The following is a 21,407-nucleotide window of genomic DNA, read 5'->3' on the forward strand; positions in this document are numbered from 1 at the left end:
GTTTTCATCTCTTTATTACACTAGTACTTTTTATTCCTATCCTTCTCTTCTTTTCCTCATCATCCTTATACTACAATTCATTTTCTTAGTTTCTCTTTCTCATCATTCTCACTTCACTTTTCATATTTCTCAATCGCATCCTTCTTTCTTAAGGCTGTGCAAAGGCTAAAAATAAACTTTCTACTAGTGATATTTTTCAAAGTTTTTCGACTTGTATATCATCAAGCTATCAAAATGAAAAAGTTTTCTCAGGAATACATTTCTTTTCGCCCAAAGTTTAAATTTTTGTGACAGAACATTTCAAATACGGTAAGAGGTAAATCCATGAGATTCACAGGATAAAATGAAAAAGTTTTCTCAGGAATACATTTCTTTTCGCCCAAAGTTTAATTTTTGTGACAGAACATTTCAAATACGGTAAGAGGTAATCCATGAGATTCACAGGATAAAATGAAAAAGTTTTTCAGGAATACATTCTTTTCGCCCAAAGTTTAAATTTTTGTGACAGAACATTTCAAATACGGTAAGAGGTAAATCCATGAGATTCACAGGATAAAATGAAAAAGTTTTCTCAGGAATACATTTCTTTTCGCCCAAAGTTTAAATTTTTGTGACAGAACATTTCAAATACGGTAAGAGGTAAATCCATGAGATTCACAGGATAAAATGAAAAAGTTTTCTCAGGAATACATTTCTTTTCGCCCAAAGTTTAAATTTTTGTGACAGAACATTTCAAATACGGTAAGAGGTAAATCCATGAGATTCACAGGATAAAATGAAAAAGTTTTCTCAGGAATACATTTTTTTTCTGATCGTTAGGCCTACTTTTAGAGATATGAGCGCCCAAATTTTCAAATTTTTGGGACAGAACATTTCAAATTCAGTAAGAGGTAGTAATCCATGAGATTCAGAGGATATATTCTTCATGGTATTGTTGATTGAATAAAACAAAAATTTTCCTTATATATAAATTTTTGATAAAGTAATTCAATTTACTAAAAATGAGTTGTATAACTCAACTAAAAGTTATTTTTGGTAATTTTTAGTAAATTGAATTTTCTCAAAAATGTATATTTAAGAAATTTTTTTTATTCAATCAACAATACCATGAACAATATATCCTCTGAATCTCATGGATTTACTACCTCTTACTGAATTTGAAATGTTCTGTCCCAAAAATTTAAAAATTTGGGCGCTCATATCTCTAAAAGTAGGCCTAATGATCAGAAAAAATGTATTCCTGAGAAAACTTTTTCATTTTGATAGCTTGATGATATACAAGTCGAAAAACTTTGAAAAATATCACCAGTAGAAAGTTTATTTTTAGCCTTTGCACAGCCTTAATGTATCCTTCCCTTACTTTTATGTATTCTATTCTCCTTTTTCTTCCCATCCCGTTATTTCCCTCTTTATTATTCGGTGCATTCTTCTTTCTTTTCCTCTTCTTCGTCTTTCGTCGTTCGTCGTTTCTTCTTCTCTGTGTAATAATGACTTCTTCTTCTTTTTCTGTGTGTAATAGTGACTTCTTTTTCTTCTCCGTCTTTCGTCGCCTTCTTCTTCTTCATCTCATTAATGTCATAATTTTGTTTTCTCCTCCTCTCCTTCTTCTTCAATTTCTTACTTCTTTGTCTCATAATCATAATGTCTCTATCTCTTCTTGTCTTTCTCCTTCTTCATCTCTTAATCCTCCTCCACCTCATTCTCCAACTCCATCTTCTTTTATTTTCCTCTCGTCTTGCTCTGCTTCTCTATCTACAACAGCTGCAGTTGTTACACAGTGCACCTGAATTGATATCGGTTGACCGGTCGCCATTTTTTTTCGTTTCCGCGTTTCCCCACAATGGCTGCAGCCGCAGCCGCCATTACGCAATCGGGATCAATTTTCGATTAGCAACCTCGCTTCCTTGAAAAACTTTGGCTTTCTCCGCCTACTATAGTCCACTAGCCTATTACTGTAGTATTATACCATACTATACTTTATACTAGGCCTACTATGTTCAAAGTATCATGCTATGCCGGTCAATTTCTATTATCCTACACCAGATTTCTTCTACTACACTTATTATACTACACGCTACAAAAATTTCAATTTCAATTTTTCAATTTATTTATTAAAAACACACAAAACAAGACAAAACAAAATTACAGAGATTTACGAAACAAAATAGTGCTACACGATATACTACGCAGTATCATATTTATAAAACTAATATAGTGAGGTCCACGTTATAATGACTGGCAGTGGAGAAAGATAGCAGAACAGCGTTGCTGATTCTCTGCCTTGCCAATGCCTTCTATAGAAGATAGCTAATACCGGTATATCTAAGTAATATTAACTGTTCATTCTTGTTTTAAATAATCAATTATATTCTATTCCTGAAGAAAATATATATTCTTCATTAATTGAATAAAAATAGGTCGACGTTGTAATGGCAGTGGAGAAAGGTGAGAGAACAGCGTTGCCGATTCTCTGCCTTGCCACTGCCTTCTATAGAGGGTAGCTAATACCAGTATATCTATTTTAAGATTAACTTTTCATTCTTGTTAAAAATAATCAATTTTATTCTTCAATGATTGAATAAAAAATGTTCATGACTGAGACCAAATATTTTGTTAGTTTATTATATTCTTATATTGTAAGAAAATGGTCTGGCAACGTTGCGGAGCTAAAAAAGGATAGTGCTTCCGGTATTGTTGAATGATAGACAAGGACACCAATGGTAATCAAATCCTGTCATTATAACATGGACCTCACTATACCAGAATGTGTACAAAGTATCATGCTATGCCAGACAATTTCTATTATCCTACACAAGGTTTCTCTTACTAGAGTCATTATACTATTAGCTACAAGCATAATGCTGCACTATAACCTACAAAGTATCACATATCTATCAATCTAATGCTAAAGTATCATACCAGAAGCTACACTGTAAATAATATTATATACCCAGTTCAAATACATATATAAAACATGAACACATACCATACCATATTGAAGGTGCATTTTCGTTTGCATTAAGGTGCATTAATCACGGTTAAAATTCTACCGGCTTTTGTACAACCGGCACTAACTGTTCATTCTTGTTTAAAATAATCAACTATATATTATTTTTCAAGAAAATATTTATTCTTCAATAATTGAACAAAAAAATTTCATAACTGAGATCAAAGATTTTGTTAATTTATTATATTTCTACATTTTTGAAAATCGATCTAGCAACATTGCGGAGCTAGAAAAGGATGGCGCTATCTGCTTTTTGGAATGATAGACGAGGATAGCAACACCAATTCTATCAAATACTGCTATTATAACGTGGACCTCACTATACAAGTACTGTACCATTCTATAAAATTGTGTACACATGCTATGCCAGACAATTTCTATTATCCTACATCAGATTTCTCTTACTACACTCATTATACTATTATCTACAAGCATAATGCTGCACTATAACCTACAAAGTATCACATATCTATCAATCTCCTGCTAAAGGAGTGATATACATGTGTATATAAATACCCAGTATGTATCATAGTACAAACAACACTGTAAATACTATATACCCAGTTGTCATCCTGTCTCTATACATTGCACACGTCTAGATTATTTCTTTACAATATTTTTCACCTTTCTTCTTCAATGTTTTCAATTCTCTTCTCTCTTTTTAATCATCTCAGTCACTTTCCCATCCAAGTCACTGCTAAAAGCCTGAATAAGAGGTCAGCTTCCTCCTTCTTTCTCTTTAATGTAGTGGAATTCACATCAAATTGTCTGTATTTGTTGAATAGGAGGTGATGATGTTGTTATTATTAGGAATTATGACAGTTTGGTGTGAATCTTACAACAGTTTACCAGCGTAACGATCTAAAAACGTCTACTTCCTCCATTTTTCTTTAGTTTTCCCTCCTTTTTTATTTCAGTTTTCCGATCTTTCGTCTGATCTGAGATGACGTTTACTTCACCAAGCGCTTCAGTGCGATGCAGTATTCTTTGGGAATTAACATTCATACTCCTTATTTAACTAATGCTGACAGTTTTAAGTGAATCTCACCGTAGGCTTGCAGCTGTTGATTGCTTTCTCGGCTCTGTTTTCTTCTGCAGCATTTTACTGATTGATTTTCTTTTCTATAGTGTTGTTGCTTTTCTTACAAATTGATTGACATTTTGACAACTCCTGAGTGAAATCATTTCCTGTTCCTTGTAATTTTCTGCTTGTGATAGTCTATTTTGTTGGCTTTCTCTTGCGTATCAAATTATTCTGTATTGCTTGTTTCCAGCCTTATTAAATATGTAACTTTTCGAAACTAGTAGTTCTGTGAATAGTAGACCTCACGTAGTATTCTCATCCACAAGTACCTGATTGAAACTATAGACCTTATGGAAATACAGCAATAGACTGGCTTCTCCACACATCTGTGTAATCACTTGTCAGGTGATGAGTAATTATTCTATAGTCTGATTTTTACTCTATTGGCGTATGAAGGAGGCTCCATTTTCCTTTTATATTATCATTGAAATGCAAAATTTCCAAAAACCTTGTATATCCGTCGACGCGCAATTAAAAAAGGAACATACCTGTCAAGTTTCATGAAAATCTATTACCGCGTTTCGCCGTAAATGCGCAACATTTAAACATTAAGAGAAATGCCAAACCGTCGACTTGAATCTTAGACCTCACTTCGCTCGGTCAATAAGTTGAAATAAGTACACATAATTTATACAAACTTGATGTTGAAAATTATGCAATTTATGTATTATTATTTGTCTCCTTTTCGTTCATTTTTAATCATTTTTTTTGACAAGTTGTATGTGTATTTTTTACTATTGAATGACAGAAATTCTAATTTTGAAATCAAATATTATACACGTTTTAACAGTAGCGCTACCTTTCATCACTCAAATACATAGCTTTCTTATCCTCTCCTCAACATTGAAAATATACATTCTAACCTTTTTCTCCGAATGTCTCAGTAACCATTCTACATTCTAGAATCAGTCTTCACTTACTGAACCATTCTCACGATAAAAATTGATAATTCTCATTTTCAATTTCTTAGACTCTTCACAATCAAACTTTTTCTAGTTACACTCACACATCGATTTTTGCAAGTACGATTTTTTGCCGTCATTATAAATCCTATTAGATTAAACAGGTGATGTTTGTCAAGTTCCGTTTAATCTGATAGAATTCATAGGAACGGCAAAATATCGTACGAACAAAAATCGATGTGTGTGTAACTGGCTATAGAAAGAAATTTGACAAACACATCATGTGTTTGCCAATTTATGTTTGATCTGATGGAATTTATAAGGACTAAGAAAATCTTACGTCCAAAAATCGTTGTGTATGTAACTAGACTTAGGCCTACATTTAAAACTATTACAATACTTCTAGACACTTGCTGAATTTAATCGATTAATTAGTATATTCTACAAAATTAATAGCCTTATTACACCGAAATGAAACTTATTCTACAACTAAACTAACCATTTAGAGGGTATTGGTCTCAGCGTTTGATTTTTTGACAACTTGAGATGACATTTGTCACAGAAACAATAAATGCAGATTACTTGAAACTCGAGGGGGTCTCATATTTGATTTTTGATTTTGAAACATCTTAAATGTCCCATAAGTTTACATAACATGAAAAAATTACAAAATAATTATATTATCCTTCAGGAACAATTAAACCCAAAGGTTTATTATCCAAACTGAATAAATAACGGTTGCTATGGTTGCATCATCGCATTCTAACCCCGTTTGAGAGAATTCTGAGAAATTGAGAGAATTCAGAGAGTTCTGAGGTTTAGGTGCTAAGTGTTAGTGATTCTTTTAACAATATTATTTTCGTTTTTTCTTCCATCAGTAAATACTGTGATAGGAGATGATATCGTAGATGATACTGATTGTTCATAATTTTAGGGACATTCTATGTACATTGACAAGACCCAACTAAGAATGTATTCAGTATCTCGGTATTAGCAATTTATTTCTGCCTCTTCAACTAGAAACTGACTCGAATCGTACCAATGAAATTAAACTAAAATCAATCTAATTTTCTATTTGCTATGGTACCGTACAACATTATCAAAGCAGAGGAATTTCAAAACATCAAGAGTACATTCTTCATTAGGCAGAGTTAGGACTTCAAATCATACTTTAAATCCGAGTACATTCTTCATTAGGCAGAGTTAGGATTTCAAATCATTGACCGAGCGAAGTGAGGTCTAAGATTCAAGTCGACGGTTTGGCATTTCTCCTAATGTTTAAATGTTCAAATGTTTATATGTTGCGCATTTACGGCGATACGCGGTAATAGATTTTCATGAAATTTGACAGGTATGTTCCTTTTTAAATTGCTCGTCGACGTATTTACAATGTTTTTGAAAATTTTGCATTTCAAGGATAATATAAAAGGAAAAAGGAGCCTCCTTCATACGCCAATATTAGAGTAAAAATCAGACTAGAAAATTATTCATCATCATCGTCTTCTTCTTCTTGTTGTTCTCCATATCCTTAGTTTTTCTCCCCCAATCAGTGCTTCTTTGTGAAAAATATAAATAAATAAAAATTCATCATAAATCAGCTGACAAGTGATTACACACACAGATGTGTGGAGAAGCCAGTCTATTGCTGTATTGTTTCCATAAGGTTTATAGTTTCAATCAGGTACTTGTGGATGAGAATACTGCGTGAGGTCTACTGTTCACAGAACAACTAGTTGAAAATGATTCGATAATTTTAGATGATAAACACCAATAACGAAAAGTCATTTCAACAGCTGTTTTCAGCATGTTTGAAATTTGGACAAAATGAATGTCACCCCTTAAATATATAATTCTTAGCTTAATTGAAAAATCGAATGGCACAAACCATAATGACAAGTAATTACACAGATGTGTGGAGAAGCCAGTCTATTGCTGTATTTCCATAAGGTCTATAGTTGTTTAAGGTCTATACTTGTGGATGAATCATAGTTTGAATCCGAGACGACAATATACGATATTCATACGACAATATTAGAGTAAAAATCATCCTGATATTATCCTGAATCCCTCAATAACCTAGGTCCGGTGTGTTACATTTATGCCATATGTGATGGAGGCCAGCCAGCCAGGCCTGTCTATTATTACGATTGTGGTCTGAGGTGCATGTGATGTGTTCTTGCTCTTTCTTGACTGGTTCCGCCTCTGCATGCCTATTATGTTGAGTGGGTGTTTTAGAGCAGGCAAGGCAAGCATCATCTCACAACTGCTACAAGGATAGGAGGAGACAACGCCGGTCGCCAGTGGTCCACGGTCACTTTTATTTATTTCTTTTTCACTTTTTGTTCAAATTCTTCATCATCATCGTCTTCTTCTTCTTCTTCTTCTTCTTCCACTACTACTACTATTGCTTCTTCTTCCTCTACTTCAGTTTCTTCTTCACCACCCCTCTTTTTTCTTCTCCTCCCTCTCTATTCTTTCCAAAGAATGAGCATTGATATGTCCAAAGCTCCGCCAATTTATGTAGATGCATAACAATAAAATTATCCATAGTTATTATATTACAAATTAATTTTTCATATCATATACTTTCAATAATTATTTTCTTAGTCTATATTATGTAAATTCATCTATAATTTTGCTGTATTGTAAGCTATTGTATATAAGTGTATAAGCCAGTATATATTGTAATCTACATAAATAAAGTACTCAATCAATCAATCAATCAATCTCTTTTTTCCTTCTTCATTTCCTCCTTATCTTTGTCCTCGTCCTCCTCCTTCTCCTCTTATTCTCTTTCTCAGCCCCGTCTTTCAATATTTAACATTTCCTTCAACATCTCAACTTCTGGATTTCTATACTTTATTTTAATTTTCATTCATTTGAGTTGTGTATCTAGCTTTCATTCTGTTGCATCTCTATCTTTCTTCATCGGAACTAGTGTATGTTGTATTATTATAAATCGTTCTTTCTGTTCCTTTTCCGCAACTTCTCTCATTATTCAGGCTCTATGGAAGAGGTATACTTGAACATCGTGTCTAAACTTTTAAACAAAATTCATCCTTATTCTGATCATTTTTATCCTATTCCTAGCTTTCTCAGATCTTCTCTTTCCCTCAATATCATCCCACTGTTCTTATCCACATCACTTTCTGTCACCAATATTGATCTCCTTCTTTGTGTTTTATTGTTTCTCTTCTACCTTCTTCATTTGATTTCTACCTCATTTTCATTTTTGATTTTTTTATATTTTCTTCTTTTCCTCTTCCCCTCCTCATGATTCATTAAATTCTCATCGTATTCACGAAATAATAATAAATTTTATTGCCAAAAACAATGCATACAAAATAATACTTAATCATCTAGAGCATAAACTAATAATAATAAAAATAATACAATTATGAATATTATATACATTTAATTCTCTTGACAATAAATACTCTCATGCAAGGGAAGCTTCCCTGTACGCATGGAGGAGTTGCTGCAGACCCTAGAAACTCTCTTATAGTAAAATTTGTCTAATCTAATGCATTACATTATTTTTCCATTGAACATGATGTGTATAGAAAATTTATTTTTCTGTTACTTTCATAATTTTCAAATTTTGTTATATGGAAATTAAATCTGGCCAAAATTCCCTTATTTTTCCAATCTTCCTTATTCATCCTACTCCCACACATTTCCACTCTTCACCATCATTAACATCTAGTCCTTAACCTTTTTATCACTGTACCTATCACTACATCCATCTCTCTCATTCTCTCTTCGTCTCTCTCTGATCTCTGAAACCGGTTCCATATCGCTCCACATCCATTCGCGCGCGCTTAGCGGTGTGTGCGTGTGATGATGCGTGCGCGTGCTCTACATATATATTATTTTTTCACAAATACACATATATCTTTATGTAGTCGCTAATGGGTCCTAGCAGCCCACTAGGGCCGTTCACCCATACATCGTCGATTATATCTATATACTTATACTGTATATATGGACCTGATCTATATATATATATATATATATATATATATATATATTATATATATATATATATATATATATATGGGCCTGATCTCTAGTATGATTCACTACACCAACTGTCAGCATTGTTTGAATGGGAACCAAATCATGTTGTGTACAAGAAATACTGACAGTTTAAAATTGATCTCACTATAGGGGTACCAGTAATGTGTACCAGTATATGTATAGTTATACTTCTACTGTACTGGGCTATGGATATGGGCCTGATCTGGGCGAAGTGCTATGTTATATGTGTTGGCTATACATGAATCACTCTGTATGTATTACTATATTACTATAGATATGGGTGTTTCAAGGTCTCGACACACTTTTCCCCACTGAGCTCTGATTTTAATACCGCGCTGTTATTGCTATCAATCAATTTCTCTGCTGAAGGTAGTGTGAAACTGGCCGAATATCGGTGAAAGAATGGAACGTTTCTATGCAAGTATTGAGTGTGAGGTTTGGAAACGAAACGATTTGAAATGTACCCTTATTTTCCATCTTTGCCCGGGATATTCCCTACTTCTTCCACTTGAAATTAACATTTTTTGTTCGGGTTTTCCCCTACTTCTCACTTGAAATATACCTTTTTTGGTTCGGGATATACCCTACTTTTACACTTGAAATATATCTCAATTTCACTTGAAATACACTCTGATGCCTTCAAATATTTCATCTATAAATAATGGGGTTCAAGTAATTCGAATTATATTTGTAACTAGCTTAGAACTATTGCGTGGAATAATTATTTGTGTTGTTTATATCCTATTATATTAAGCGAGCAATTTCTGTATTTATATGTCTTCTTATTATTATATCTGGCTATTTTTATATCTGGTTATTTATGTTTAACGGATCTCGAAAACGGCTCTAACGATTTTCACGAAATTTGGAACATAGTAGGTTTATGATATAAAGATTCGATTGCACTAGGTCTCATCCTCGAGAAAACTCGCTGAACGACATTAAAAGGATAATTCATCCTTGGCTGAAACAGCTATGGATAGTAAAAAAGTGAGTGAGCGAGTGAGTATGTGAAAAATCAAAATATTGCATCCCCGAAATTCATAAGATGACGTATAGCCAGCTGTGTAATATAAACACGATCATTTTAGAGAATTGTGTTCTGTTTATTAATAAAATATCGGGGCACCGAGCTTTGCTCGTTATTTTCATTTATTGATAAACAGAACACAATTCTCTAAAATGATCGTGTTTATATTTCATGTCTCGTGTTTATTTTTACTATCCACAGCTGTTTCAGCCAAGGATGAATTATCCTTTTAATGTCGTTCAGAAAGTTTTCCCAAGGATGAGACCTAGTGCAATCGAATTTTCATATCATAAACCTATTGTGTTCCAAATTTCGTGAAAATCGTTAGAGCCGTTTTCGAGAACCGTTGAATATAAATAACCAGATATAAATAAATATAAATAGGTAACCAGATATAAAAAATACAGAAATTGCTCGCTTATTTCATAATAGGATACACTCTGATGCCTTCACATATTTCATCGATAAATAATTGGGTTCAAATAATACGAAACATATTTTTAACTAGCTTCGAATTATTGCGTGGAATAATTATTTGTGTTGTTTATATGAAAATAAAAATTGTGATGCTTGGAAATGGGAGTATTTGAAATTAAACGTATATTTCAATTGAAATATATACTCCAAGTTTTTTGTAATTATGTTCTAATGTCACTTGAAATAAACACTGATTCTCTCAAATTATTCAGGTAAATGTTCAGGTTGAAACAGTGCAAAAGTTGTTCGTAACTATAGTCATATTAATCTCAAACTGTGAGTGTTCCTCATAAATGACAATAATGATCACGTTCAAGATGACAATCTCACTATAGCTTCAAAATTTGATGAAATATATTATTACTAGCCGTCAGGCTCGCTTCGCTCGCCATATCTGTCTATCCAGGGGGCTCCGCCCCTTGGACCCCCGACTGGATCGTCCAAGATTGACATCAGCAGGCTCGCTTCGCTCGCCTGCATTCTTCGTTTGAGCATTTTTATCATATGTTAGAACAATCCAGTCGGGGATCCAGACTAAACGTCTGGCTAAACGGATATGGCGAGCGAAGCGAGCCTGACGGCTAGTAATAATATATTCCCAGGATTGAAGTAGCAGTGTCCAATCAATTTTTCCGCGATAAATGCATTTAAATCTTCAACTTGGTGCCAACCTAAAAAAGTCAACTCAACTTAATGCCAACCTGACAAAATTATTAATTTAGTTGCCAGTTAACAACTGTTTCGAAGAGATACTCTATCTAGATTATAGTTCTATAGTAACATATGATATGGACATTTCAATTATAATTAAGAGATTGGGAGAAGAAGAATATACATGCTAAAAGACGAACTTTAAACCCTTAAAAACAACCCTTAGAGTTAAAATATTGTCAAAAGATTCCTTAGTGCGCCTCTAAAAGGCCAACTGAACATACCTACCAAATTTGAACGTTTTTGGTCCGGTAGATTTTTAGTTATGCGAGTGAGTGAGTGAGTGAGTGAGTGAGTGAGTGAGTGAGTCAGTCAGTCAGTCAGTCAGTCAGTCAGTCAGTGAGTGCCATTTCGCTTTTATATATATAGATGAATTCAAAATATCTCATTCATGTTGACAATCTCACTATAACTTCAAAATATTACTTGAAACACTTTATCAGTAAACTTGATAAAGGGGAAGAAGATGGAAGATTAATAAATAATCGTTTTAGGTAGGCTCCGAACCAACAACCAATAATATTATACGATAGATTTAGGACCGTTTGCACAGTGACAGTTTAAACTAAATCTCATTTTAAACTGGATTAAATCCGTATCAAGTATCGTTTGTTATAAATGTGTTTCATTTCGAGTTTAAGTCAACATCTGATTGAATTCAGCTTTTGCGTGGCTATTAAGGGGTATGATGATCATAAGTCATAATGATGAATATACTTCCAAGGTAGCAATCATGATTCAGCAATTTTAGGTGGGCTCCGAACCACCACTAAATATTGTAAACAATCACCAGCCTTGCACCCGAACTACACAGCTTCCCATGATGAACTCAGTCACGTTCGTTTGTGGGCACACTCCAATGCTACTGATCAAGGTCTCAATAATTTAGACCTCTAATAAGGTTAATTTAGGTATCTAATAACCTTTAGACTGTGTATTCTAAATTAAGGTTTGAAGCAGTTTTGGGCAAATGCCTGTTGTTTTTACCTGAATTGTATTCGCATATAAATAAATAAATAATAATAATAATAATAAATAATTTCAAACTGTCAGCATTAATTAAATGGGAAGCATTGGTGTTATTGTGAAGGAATGCTGACAGTTCAGACTGAATCTCACTATACCGCAGTCCATGACTCAGTCAGTCATTGGTCCACAGAATATTGGGCAGCTGACCTTAAAAACAGTCTCTCTTTCTCTCACCATGACATTCTAGATTTATAATTGGCAGCTACTCACTCACGTATATGTGTGATAAAAGTATTTGGAACTCCCATAGTGAGTTCCACGTTATAATGGCAGTGTTTGATTAGCTATGGTATTGCTATCCTTGTCTATCATTCAACAAAGCGGATAGCGCTATCTCTTTCTCGCTTTGCTCTGTTGCCAGATCGTCTTTTAACAATGTCGAATTATTAATAGTTAATTGACCGAGCGAAGTGAGGTCTAAGATTCAAGTCGGCGGTTTGGCATTTCTCTTAATGTTTAAATGTTTATATGTTGCGCATTTACGGCGCAACGCGGTAATAGATTTTCATGAAATTTGACAGGTATGTTCCTTTTTTAATTGCGCGTCGATTTATATACAAGGTTTTTGGAAATTTTTCATTTCAAGGATAATATGAAAGGAAAAATGAGCCTCCTTCATACGTTAATATTAGAGTAAAAATCATATAATGATTTAATACGTGATAAAGTATATCACGTATACTGTGGTATAGGAATCCTGCGCTGTAGTACAGTATTTGCTATATTTATTACTCTACTCACTATAGTAGGATATAATTTTATATAGGTACTATAGTTGGATCTAAATCTCTATACCTTACTATGCTTCAGTATTCACTGTATTAATTTTTCACTATATTCTCTGTAGTAGGGGACTATCCTAAAGGCTTCCAGTATTTATACATGTGTGTACTACTTCATTCAGATATAGCTATTCTACGCTGCAGTATTTGCTATATTTATTACTCTATTTACCATAGTAGGATAAAATTCTATAGGTATTATAATTGGATAACCTAAATCTCTTCACCTTACTATGCTGCAGTATTCACTGTTTAGATGTATCACTATATTCTTTGTAGTAGGGGACTATCCTAAAGCCTTCCTTGCTTTAGTTTCTATGCAGTACAAAACTATAGTTATACTACGTTGGAGTAACCCATTTACAATACGAAGCTGTATGTTCTACATATATTTATTATCAGTCAATGATTATACAGTGTGAAGGTGTAGGTTGGCCTTAATCTCTTTGTAATCAAGAGATCTCTGCATCGAGTGTACTTGAAAGATGGAGATCAAGGTTGATTGAAGATTGTCGGTATTAAGGTTTGGTGAGGATATTTTTGTTCAGTCGTAGGTTGATTTGAGATCGTTGAAGTTAAGGTTTTGTTTACTGGTAGGTTGATTTAAGATAGTTGGAGTTGAGGTTTTGTTCAGTAGTAGCTTCTTTCAAAGAGGATACATAGGTTGATACAAGGTTAGATTGTATTTTTATTGTCGTATTCAGGTCGCCATTAATTCGCTGTAGATACTGTATCTCATATATGATGTACCCCATGTATTTCAAGTATCTAATTAGTACAGGCCTTTTGTGAAGTTTGATCTTTGTGTTGTTAATGACTTCGCCAATATTACATTCATTCCATGATGAACTTTTTTATCATCATTATTAAGCTCCCAGTTAGAGACTAAGGCGGGATGCACACCGGAGAAACGCATTTCGTGAAGCCCTCTTTAATGAAACTTGTTTCATGCAATCCGTTTCACTCGCGCATGCGTACAAAAGAAACGTTCCCTGCTTAATCTTATCAGTGGATTGCGAGCAACTTTCGTTTCACGTTTCCTGAAACTTTTTTCACGAAACGCGTTTCTCCGGTGTGCATCCCGCCTAATAAGTTATTCTATTTTGCCTTAAATTGATGAGAATACAGATGTAAATCAATAAGAAATTGCATTGATTCAAATACTAATTAATGAATAATTATTATTAAACTACAATCCGAATTGAATGCTGTAAATCACCCCCAAGTTTAGTACTAACAGTAGCTCTCATCGGATTTCCATCTAGATGTTAAACCTGTTGTCAATATTTCCAGTAGCAGAAGTCTTCGGGGTGATTTACTGCTTTTTATTTGTATTTCCGTTTGATAATAATTATTGATGAGAATATTGTATGTGAAGTTATGACCCGTAGATTCAGCTATCTATATTGGTTGAGGACTAAATAAAATTCAAATTATTTCCACACATTCCTAATATGATAAAATAATAATAATGATATCGAGTGACCTGGCTGGCTCAGGTCTGGTGTCATATGAACAAATCGTTAATAATATGATGAACTGATATAAATAATTTTGATAGGAGTACAGGGTCCTGCCTTGAATCGTAGGTCCAGGATGAAGGTACAAGATCACTATCAACTACTAATTTCTATATTTACTTACCTAGTTCATGGGTTCTTGGATTCTCAGATGTTGTTCTGCTAGAAGATGTTTTGTTCGGTTGTATTGTGTGAAACCGTTTCTGTTCAATCAGATTGGTTCTCCTTTTTATAAAACTATTTTTTTCTAAGGAACAAGGTCAATGATTCTTCCAAATCAATTGTATGCTGTTGTTCTGCTAGAAATATTTTGTTCGGTTGTATAGTGTGAAACCTTTTCTTTTAGGGATTGGTTCTCCTTTTTATGAAACTATTTTTTCTCAAGGAACAAGACCAATGATTCCTCCAAATCAATTGTATCAACTCGAATTACCCAATCATTCATTTGAAACCTCAAGCAAACTGGTCAGTCAGTTCAAGTACATTATTTGAATGGTCAATGAATCTTTTATTTCTAGTCTTCTTGTCCTTACTTTCAGTCCTGTATTTACTCCAATAGATGGACCTCCATCATCTTTTGAAGTGCCCAAGGCTGTCCAGTTAATCCAGTATTGTTGTGTGTACAATGAACTACCTTTTATTTTCGATTCAATCAAGATTTGTGAATGGATTTTCGTTTCGAGGGGTCCAACATTACTATGATATTCTGTGAGAGGTATGAAGCATATAATGACTTCCTATATATTTGACCTTTGAATTTGGTTTGTTTTGTCAAGTGGACTTGTTGTATGCTAGAAGGCTAGTGATTGTTGTTATCTGTCTAGTTTTGTATACTTTCAATTAGTACAGTAATATAGAGGCAAAGTTTCTTATATATTTGGTTTACCTGTCACAAATTGGGATTCTGGGATTCTTGATTAGGAAAGTAGAACTTGATAGGAAATTATTTTAGGGCTCTAGGGATTCTTGATTAGGAAAGTAGAACTTGATAGGAAAGTATTTTAGGGCTCTAGGGATTCCTGGTTTAGGAAAGTAGAACTTGATAGGAAAGTATTTTAGGGCTCTAGGGATTCGTGATTAGGAAAGTAGAACTTGATAGGAAAGTATTTTAGGGCTCTAGGGATTCTTGGTTAGGAAAGTAGAACTTGATATAGTGATGTCCACGTTATAATGGCAGTGGATAAAGATAGAAAGATAGCGATGCTGATTCTCTGAATTAATTAATTATATTTCTATACTGTCAAAAACATAATTGGCATCGTTTTGGACCTAGAAATGGATGCTACCACCGGCTTTGTCGAATGATAGACAAGGAGTTTTGCTATCCTTGTCTATCATTCGACAAAGCCGGTGGTAGTATCCATTTCTAGGTCCACAACGATGCCAATTATGTTTTTGACAACACCAAAGTTTATCAGTCATTATAACGTGGACCTCACTATAGGAAAGTATTTTAGGGCTCTTGGGATTCTTGATTAGGAAAGTAGAACTTGAGAAAAGTATTTTAGGGCTCTCGGGATTCTTGATTAGGAAAGTGGAAACCCATTATATTTTTCTAATTAACTAGATAATTGTATTGAATTAAATATATGAATAATAATTATTGGGCAATGACCTGTGAAGGGAAGTTTCCTAAAAAAAGGATAATCTTGTTGGAAAATATCTCACTGTCTCTTTTTCTCAATTTTTTACAATGTTCTTGTTCATTTCAGAATTCTGCTAGATGTCTAAAGAACATTATACTTTATACAACCAGGATACATTAGGTTGCTTTTTAAACCAAAAAGACTGAAATTTGGTGCCAAGTTCTGAGATACATTGAACATTCCTTTGAAGCCCTCAGACTAATACATACGTTATGCTGTGACATATTGTGCTATCATCATACATTAACACTGATACCATTCTGTGAAATCGAATACATAATACATAAACTCCTGTGATAGGTAGATACATCCCATTCACAATCAAATGTGAAATTCAAGAGTGTGGACTTGTTAATCCAAGAAATCAAGACTGATAACAATCAAAATTTTTGTGTGAAATTCAAAAGTTTGTTGAACAATCTTGGTGCAATTTACCTCCAACTCGCATCAATTGTATTTAATTACAATTAAGCTTCTCTTTCAATTCGTCTGCAAACGTCTGAAGAAACGCTTCGTGTGGCTTGGGCCCAAATGTAACCATATATTTTTGTTCAGTGAAATTGGGAAGTGTAGACAAGAGAAGCCACATCTGGCTAAATAAATCTCTGGATATTATTAACAATTTTCACGTCAAGTTTATTCAGAAGTGTTGAAGCTAAGAACGACGCCAAATCTGGTTGGTTTATTTGGATACTAATCATAATTTTTTAGTGTTTTTATCAGTGTGAAAGTTGCGTATCAAAAGTGTGGAAACGTAACTGTACAGTTACGTTGCGTATCAAAAGTGTAGACACGTAACCGTTGCGTATCAAAAAGTGTTGATACGTAACCTTTGCGGTTACGTTGCGTATCAAAGTGTTGTCACGTAACCGTTGCGGTTACGTTGCGTTGGAATAGTGTGCGGTTCATGCGGAGGTGGATGCTGGAGGCTGAGACCGCGCGGAAAACGCGCGTTTTTTGACGAGGATGGGCTAAACGCTAGCGGCGGCATATACACGCAACGCATGTCGCCGTGTAACCGCGAGCGGGTGGCGGTTACGCCGCGTGCTGTCGCGGTCACTGTGATTGTAGCCGACAGGGGCGCTACGGGCGGCAAGCGGTTTGTGGCCGCGTCGCAGACGCAGACGCCGCCGCTAAGGACGGGCGGACGTAACACTCTGTCGGCGGTCAGGCGGTTTTTGCGCTGGTTTGCACGCTTGGGACAGCGGACTGTCGGAAAGCCAGGTAAATCAACGTTCAAGCTCAAATTTAATATAATTACAATATTTAATTTCACTTCATCAATTATTCTTGATTCATCAAATTGTACATAACATACAAACATATTTATCTTTTTTTTCTTTAGGGCTACTCTTGAATATAAATAAAAATAGAATTCTGAGTACCGTTTTTGAAATTGTTTCAATTTCAAATTTTTTGCCACACTGCACAGAAAGCAGCTGTTTTCCAGTCCCTACGTAGATCTGAAAGACATTGTTTGCAGACGACTCTCGTCTGACGTCAGAACAGGTTTCTTTCCGGCCTAGGCCGGAAAGAGTACCCTTTCCAGCCGCTAACATGGAACTAAGAAAGGTGATCAAAAAACAGCTGATCAAAAAACTTTTCATTATTTGTGTTCATTATTCAATCATTAAAACATTTATAATAATATCATCTTATTGTCATTTGAAAGAATAAAAAAGTATAAACTCAACCTCCCACATAATTGAACATCATCTTTTAGGTTATTTAGACAAATCAGAATAAAAAATAAAAATACTTGGACAATTTCGTGATATTCAGATTACCTCAGATTTGCTAGAGCTATCACCTTCTACTTCTGCTTTCGGAAGTGCTTAGTAAACAACTAGGTATTCTCATATATATATATTATATATATATATAATATATATATATATATATATATTATATATATATATATATTGTTTATTTTGTGTGTGGCGAAAAATAGCGGGCAAAAGTGTTTTTCCAGCTCTCAATCTTTTCTAGTCCTCGGTCTACGGCCTCGGACTTGAAAACCGATTTCGAACCGGAAAAATCTCATTTTCTGCTCTAGGTGCGAAATATACTATATTTCACACTCATAATTATTACATGTGCAGAAAATCAAAATAGAGTCTACCATGACAAATACAATAATTAAACCAAAATTCACCAATAGATTACGTTTAAATAATGATTTTTGACTTGATAATGGCATCATAAAGCCGAAACAAGTTGTGAGTAGATAATTTTAAAAAAGATACTTAGATCTCTATTTTTATTTATAAACATATCTATTCATTTTTCTTCTCTGACGTTGCCCAATCCAAATGTTTATTTATTTATTAGGTTAGCAAAAACAATACAACGATCGGAAAAGAAAAAACAGGCTATTGCCCAAAACCTCTTCAACTGAATGAAGAAGACTAAGAAATTGTCAAAAACCACAGATTTATTGATCTTAGAAAGACCGGTTTCGGTTATTACACCATTGTCAATCTCTGATAAAATTCTTCAATTTCCTAATTTAGTTTCAAATTGTCCAAATATGATACATAGGTTATATGTACATTTAAATTTCTACACCAAATCACAAGTTTAAATATAGATATGTTGACAAGAATTTATTCCAGGCATGTTTGAAATGTACTGTACAGGCAAATTCAAAATGAAACACTTGTCCACATAATGCAAAATTCTAGGACAAATAGTTTTGAAGCCAATTTCACTCGCCATTTTGTCATGTAAAACAGTTCAATGTTTAGCACGATAAGTTGAGTTGTTAGCGTCGCGTAGATAAGTTTTAAGTGCAGACTATATCACGTGACCCTCTCTCTCCCTGCACTCCCTCTTCGTGACAAGTGCTTTTTAAGTAGAAGCAAAACTACTCGGCATTATTACAATAGCTGATAAGATAGGCCTGTTCCTGTATACGGGCTCTAATTGCGGCAATTGTTTTATACGCAACAATTTTCAAGCTTCTCATTACACTCAATTTTCTTTAAAAATTTAAACAAAATTTTGAAATAATAACTTCAATTACTGTAGTACTAAAAGAACAAGTACAATAATGAGAATAGTAATGTCTATGTTTTGTCTGTTTTAAATCTTTTCATAAATTTGTGTCATGTGTTTTAGAACTTTTCTAGTAGAACTATTTAGACTATGTTTTGTCTTTTCTAAAGCTTTTCATAGATCTCTGTCATGTGTTATAAATGTTTTCTGCTTTAAATCTTCTCATAAATTTGTGTCATGTGTTTTAGAACTTTTCTAGTAGAACTATTTATGTTTTGTCTTTTCTAAAGCTCTGTCATGTGTTATAAATGTTTCTTGTACAACTATTCATGTTTCTTCTTTTCCAAAGCTTCTCATAAAATTTTGTCATGTGTCTTAGCACTTTTCATGTTTTCAAAAAACAACTATATTCATGTTTTGTCTTCCCAAAATCTTTTCAAAAATACTTGTAACGTTTTTTCCATATTTTCAGTAAAACTGTCAAATTTTTGTCTTTTATAAAGCATCTTATGGTGTAAAACACGCAAAACTCGACATAAATAAGCACTTGTTTCCTAGTTTACTGGTATTACGATTATGTCAGGTGTGCGAATTATTCCGATGTGAAAAAAAAACTCTCAACAGGAAATATTTGACTTCGTATTTGCATGTTCGTTTTCGGCGAAATACAGTCAATGTCAAGCTAATAATAACTTGTTTTGGCAGCAAATTTCTGTTGGAGTGTAACTCTACAGTATGCTGTTCAAGTGGTTTTGTAAAATTTCTAGGATTTGAACTTGCAAGTATTCTGAAATGAATAAATAAATAAACTTTATTTCTCACCAACATAACAATTTAAGGATAAAACACCACACATCAATGTTTGAAGCATAATTCAAAAGAATAATACTATTCATAGCATGCATAGACCTTTTGTACAAGTATACAAAAAAGAACGATTTTTAGTTATTTATTTCACGTCGGTTTAGTAGAGTTTTTGAAAGAATAATTTTCATTTCACTTGCTCGAAATGCAATACAATATGAATATGTAGTACATAGTATATATTTATGCATTATACAATATTATTACAAAGCATTGGAAAAAGTATATAATACATAACTAGCATATTACTTATATGTTTATAAAAAATAATACAGTACTGTAAATTTAAAATTTGGCGAGAATTTCATATTAGACTTGGGTTAGTTTCACACGGCAAAATCCCGTCTCCTGGAGATCATATTTCGAAAGATCATAATTCATATTTCGCAGCTCTCCTGTGCTTTCACATGGGGATATTACAATATTCGATACGTAGACATTGTCTCCAGACAAAAGAAAATGTATTAGAATAATCTGTACAACTAACAATAATAAATGGATTAAACGATAAATAATGGAATTTATTCTTGGAATGCAAACCCCAGCATTAAATTTGTTCATTCTATGTTAATAAAAATAAATATTATCTTTGAATAAATTTGTCAAATCATAAAAACACTGGCATCACTTCATAACATTTTCGCCAATATGAGTTAGTAACGAAGCATAATAATGCAGTTAAATGCCAAAAGGGATATAATAGGAAATTAATATCCATGTTTTCTTGGATTTCTAGTCATAGATAGTTCAGTTAACAGAAGAATGTGTTATTATAGAGAACAGATAGCATAAGTCTGTTGTTCATTTCAATATTATTCATCTATGGTTCTACGCTCTTCATAATAATTCACACCTTAACCTTCAACCTGGAACCCATTATTATTTAAATTATATTGCATGATTGACTTTATTGATGGATGATTTATATTTTTCTGAGGAATATTGATTTGATTGGAGAAATTCATTTGACAAGAATTTTTAAGCTTCAGTCATTTCCCATCAGCTTCAGTCTGGAACCCATTATTATTTAATAGTATTTTTAAGTCACAAGGACGGGAATGGCCCTTTTGCAGGCGAGAATTATGTTTCTAGTCGAGGCGTTAGCCGAGACTAGAATTTCATTCGAGCACTGCAAAGACATTCACGTCCAAGTAACTTACACTTTTTTTGTCATAATAATCCAGAAAAGAATAATAATTGAGAAACATAAAACATTACCTGCTTGTGCTGACATTACTACATGCATTCTATAAACATAACCTAGTTTACAAGTTTCGAATCAGGAATTTCTTGACTGTAGTTGACAAAATTTCCACC

General features: G+C 33.6%; 1 protein-coding gene across 3 annotated transcripts in view; it reads left to right on the forward strand.

The window, feature by feature from the left end:
• LOC111046393 (serine/threonine-protein kinase tricornered) overlaps nt 1-21,407 on the forward strand; it is a 325,540-nt gene that overhangs the window by 143,275 nt on the left and 160,858 nt on the right. The window contains exon 2 of one of the 3 annotated variants that reach the window (XM_039429977.1): nt 16,296-17,453. The exons of the other annotated variants lie outside the window; for them this stretch is intronic. Within the exon in view, the coding sequence (XP_039285911.1) occupies nt 17,234-17,453 (220 nt within the window). The 5' untranslated portion in view covers nt 16,296-17,233. The remainder of the gene's footprint in view (nt 1-16,295; nt 17,454-21,407) is intronic. 3 annotated transcript variants of the gene reach the window in all.

This window comes from Nilaparvata lugens, chromosome 6 (assembly GCF_014356525.2).
Source record: "Nilaparvata lugens isolate BPH chromosome 6, ASM1435652v1, whole genome shotgun sequence".
In the NCBI taxonomy this organism is placed as follows: domain Eukaryota; kingdom Metazoa; phylum Arthropoda; class Insecta; order Hemiptera; family Delphacidae; genus Nilaparvata; species Nilaparvata lugens.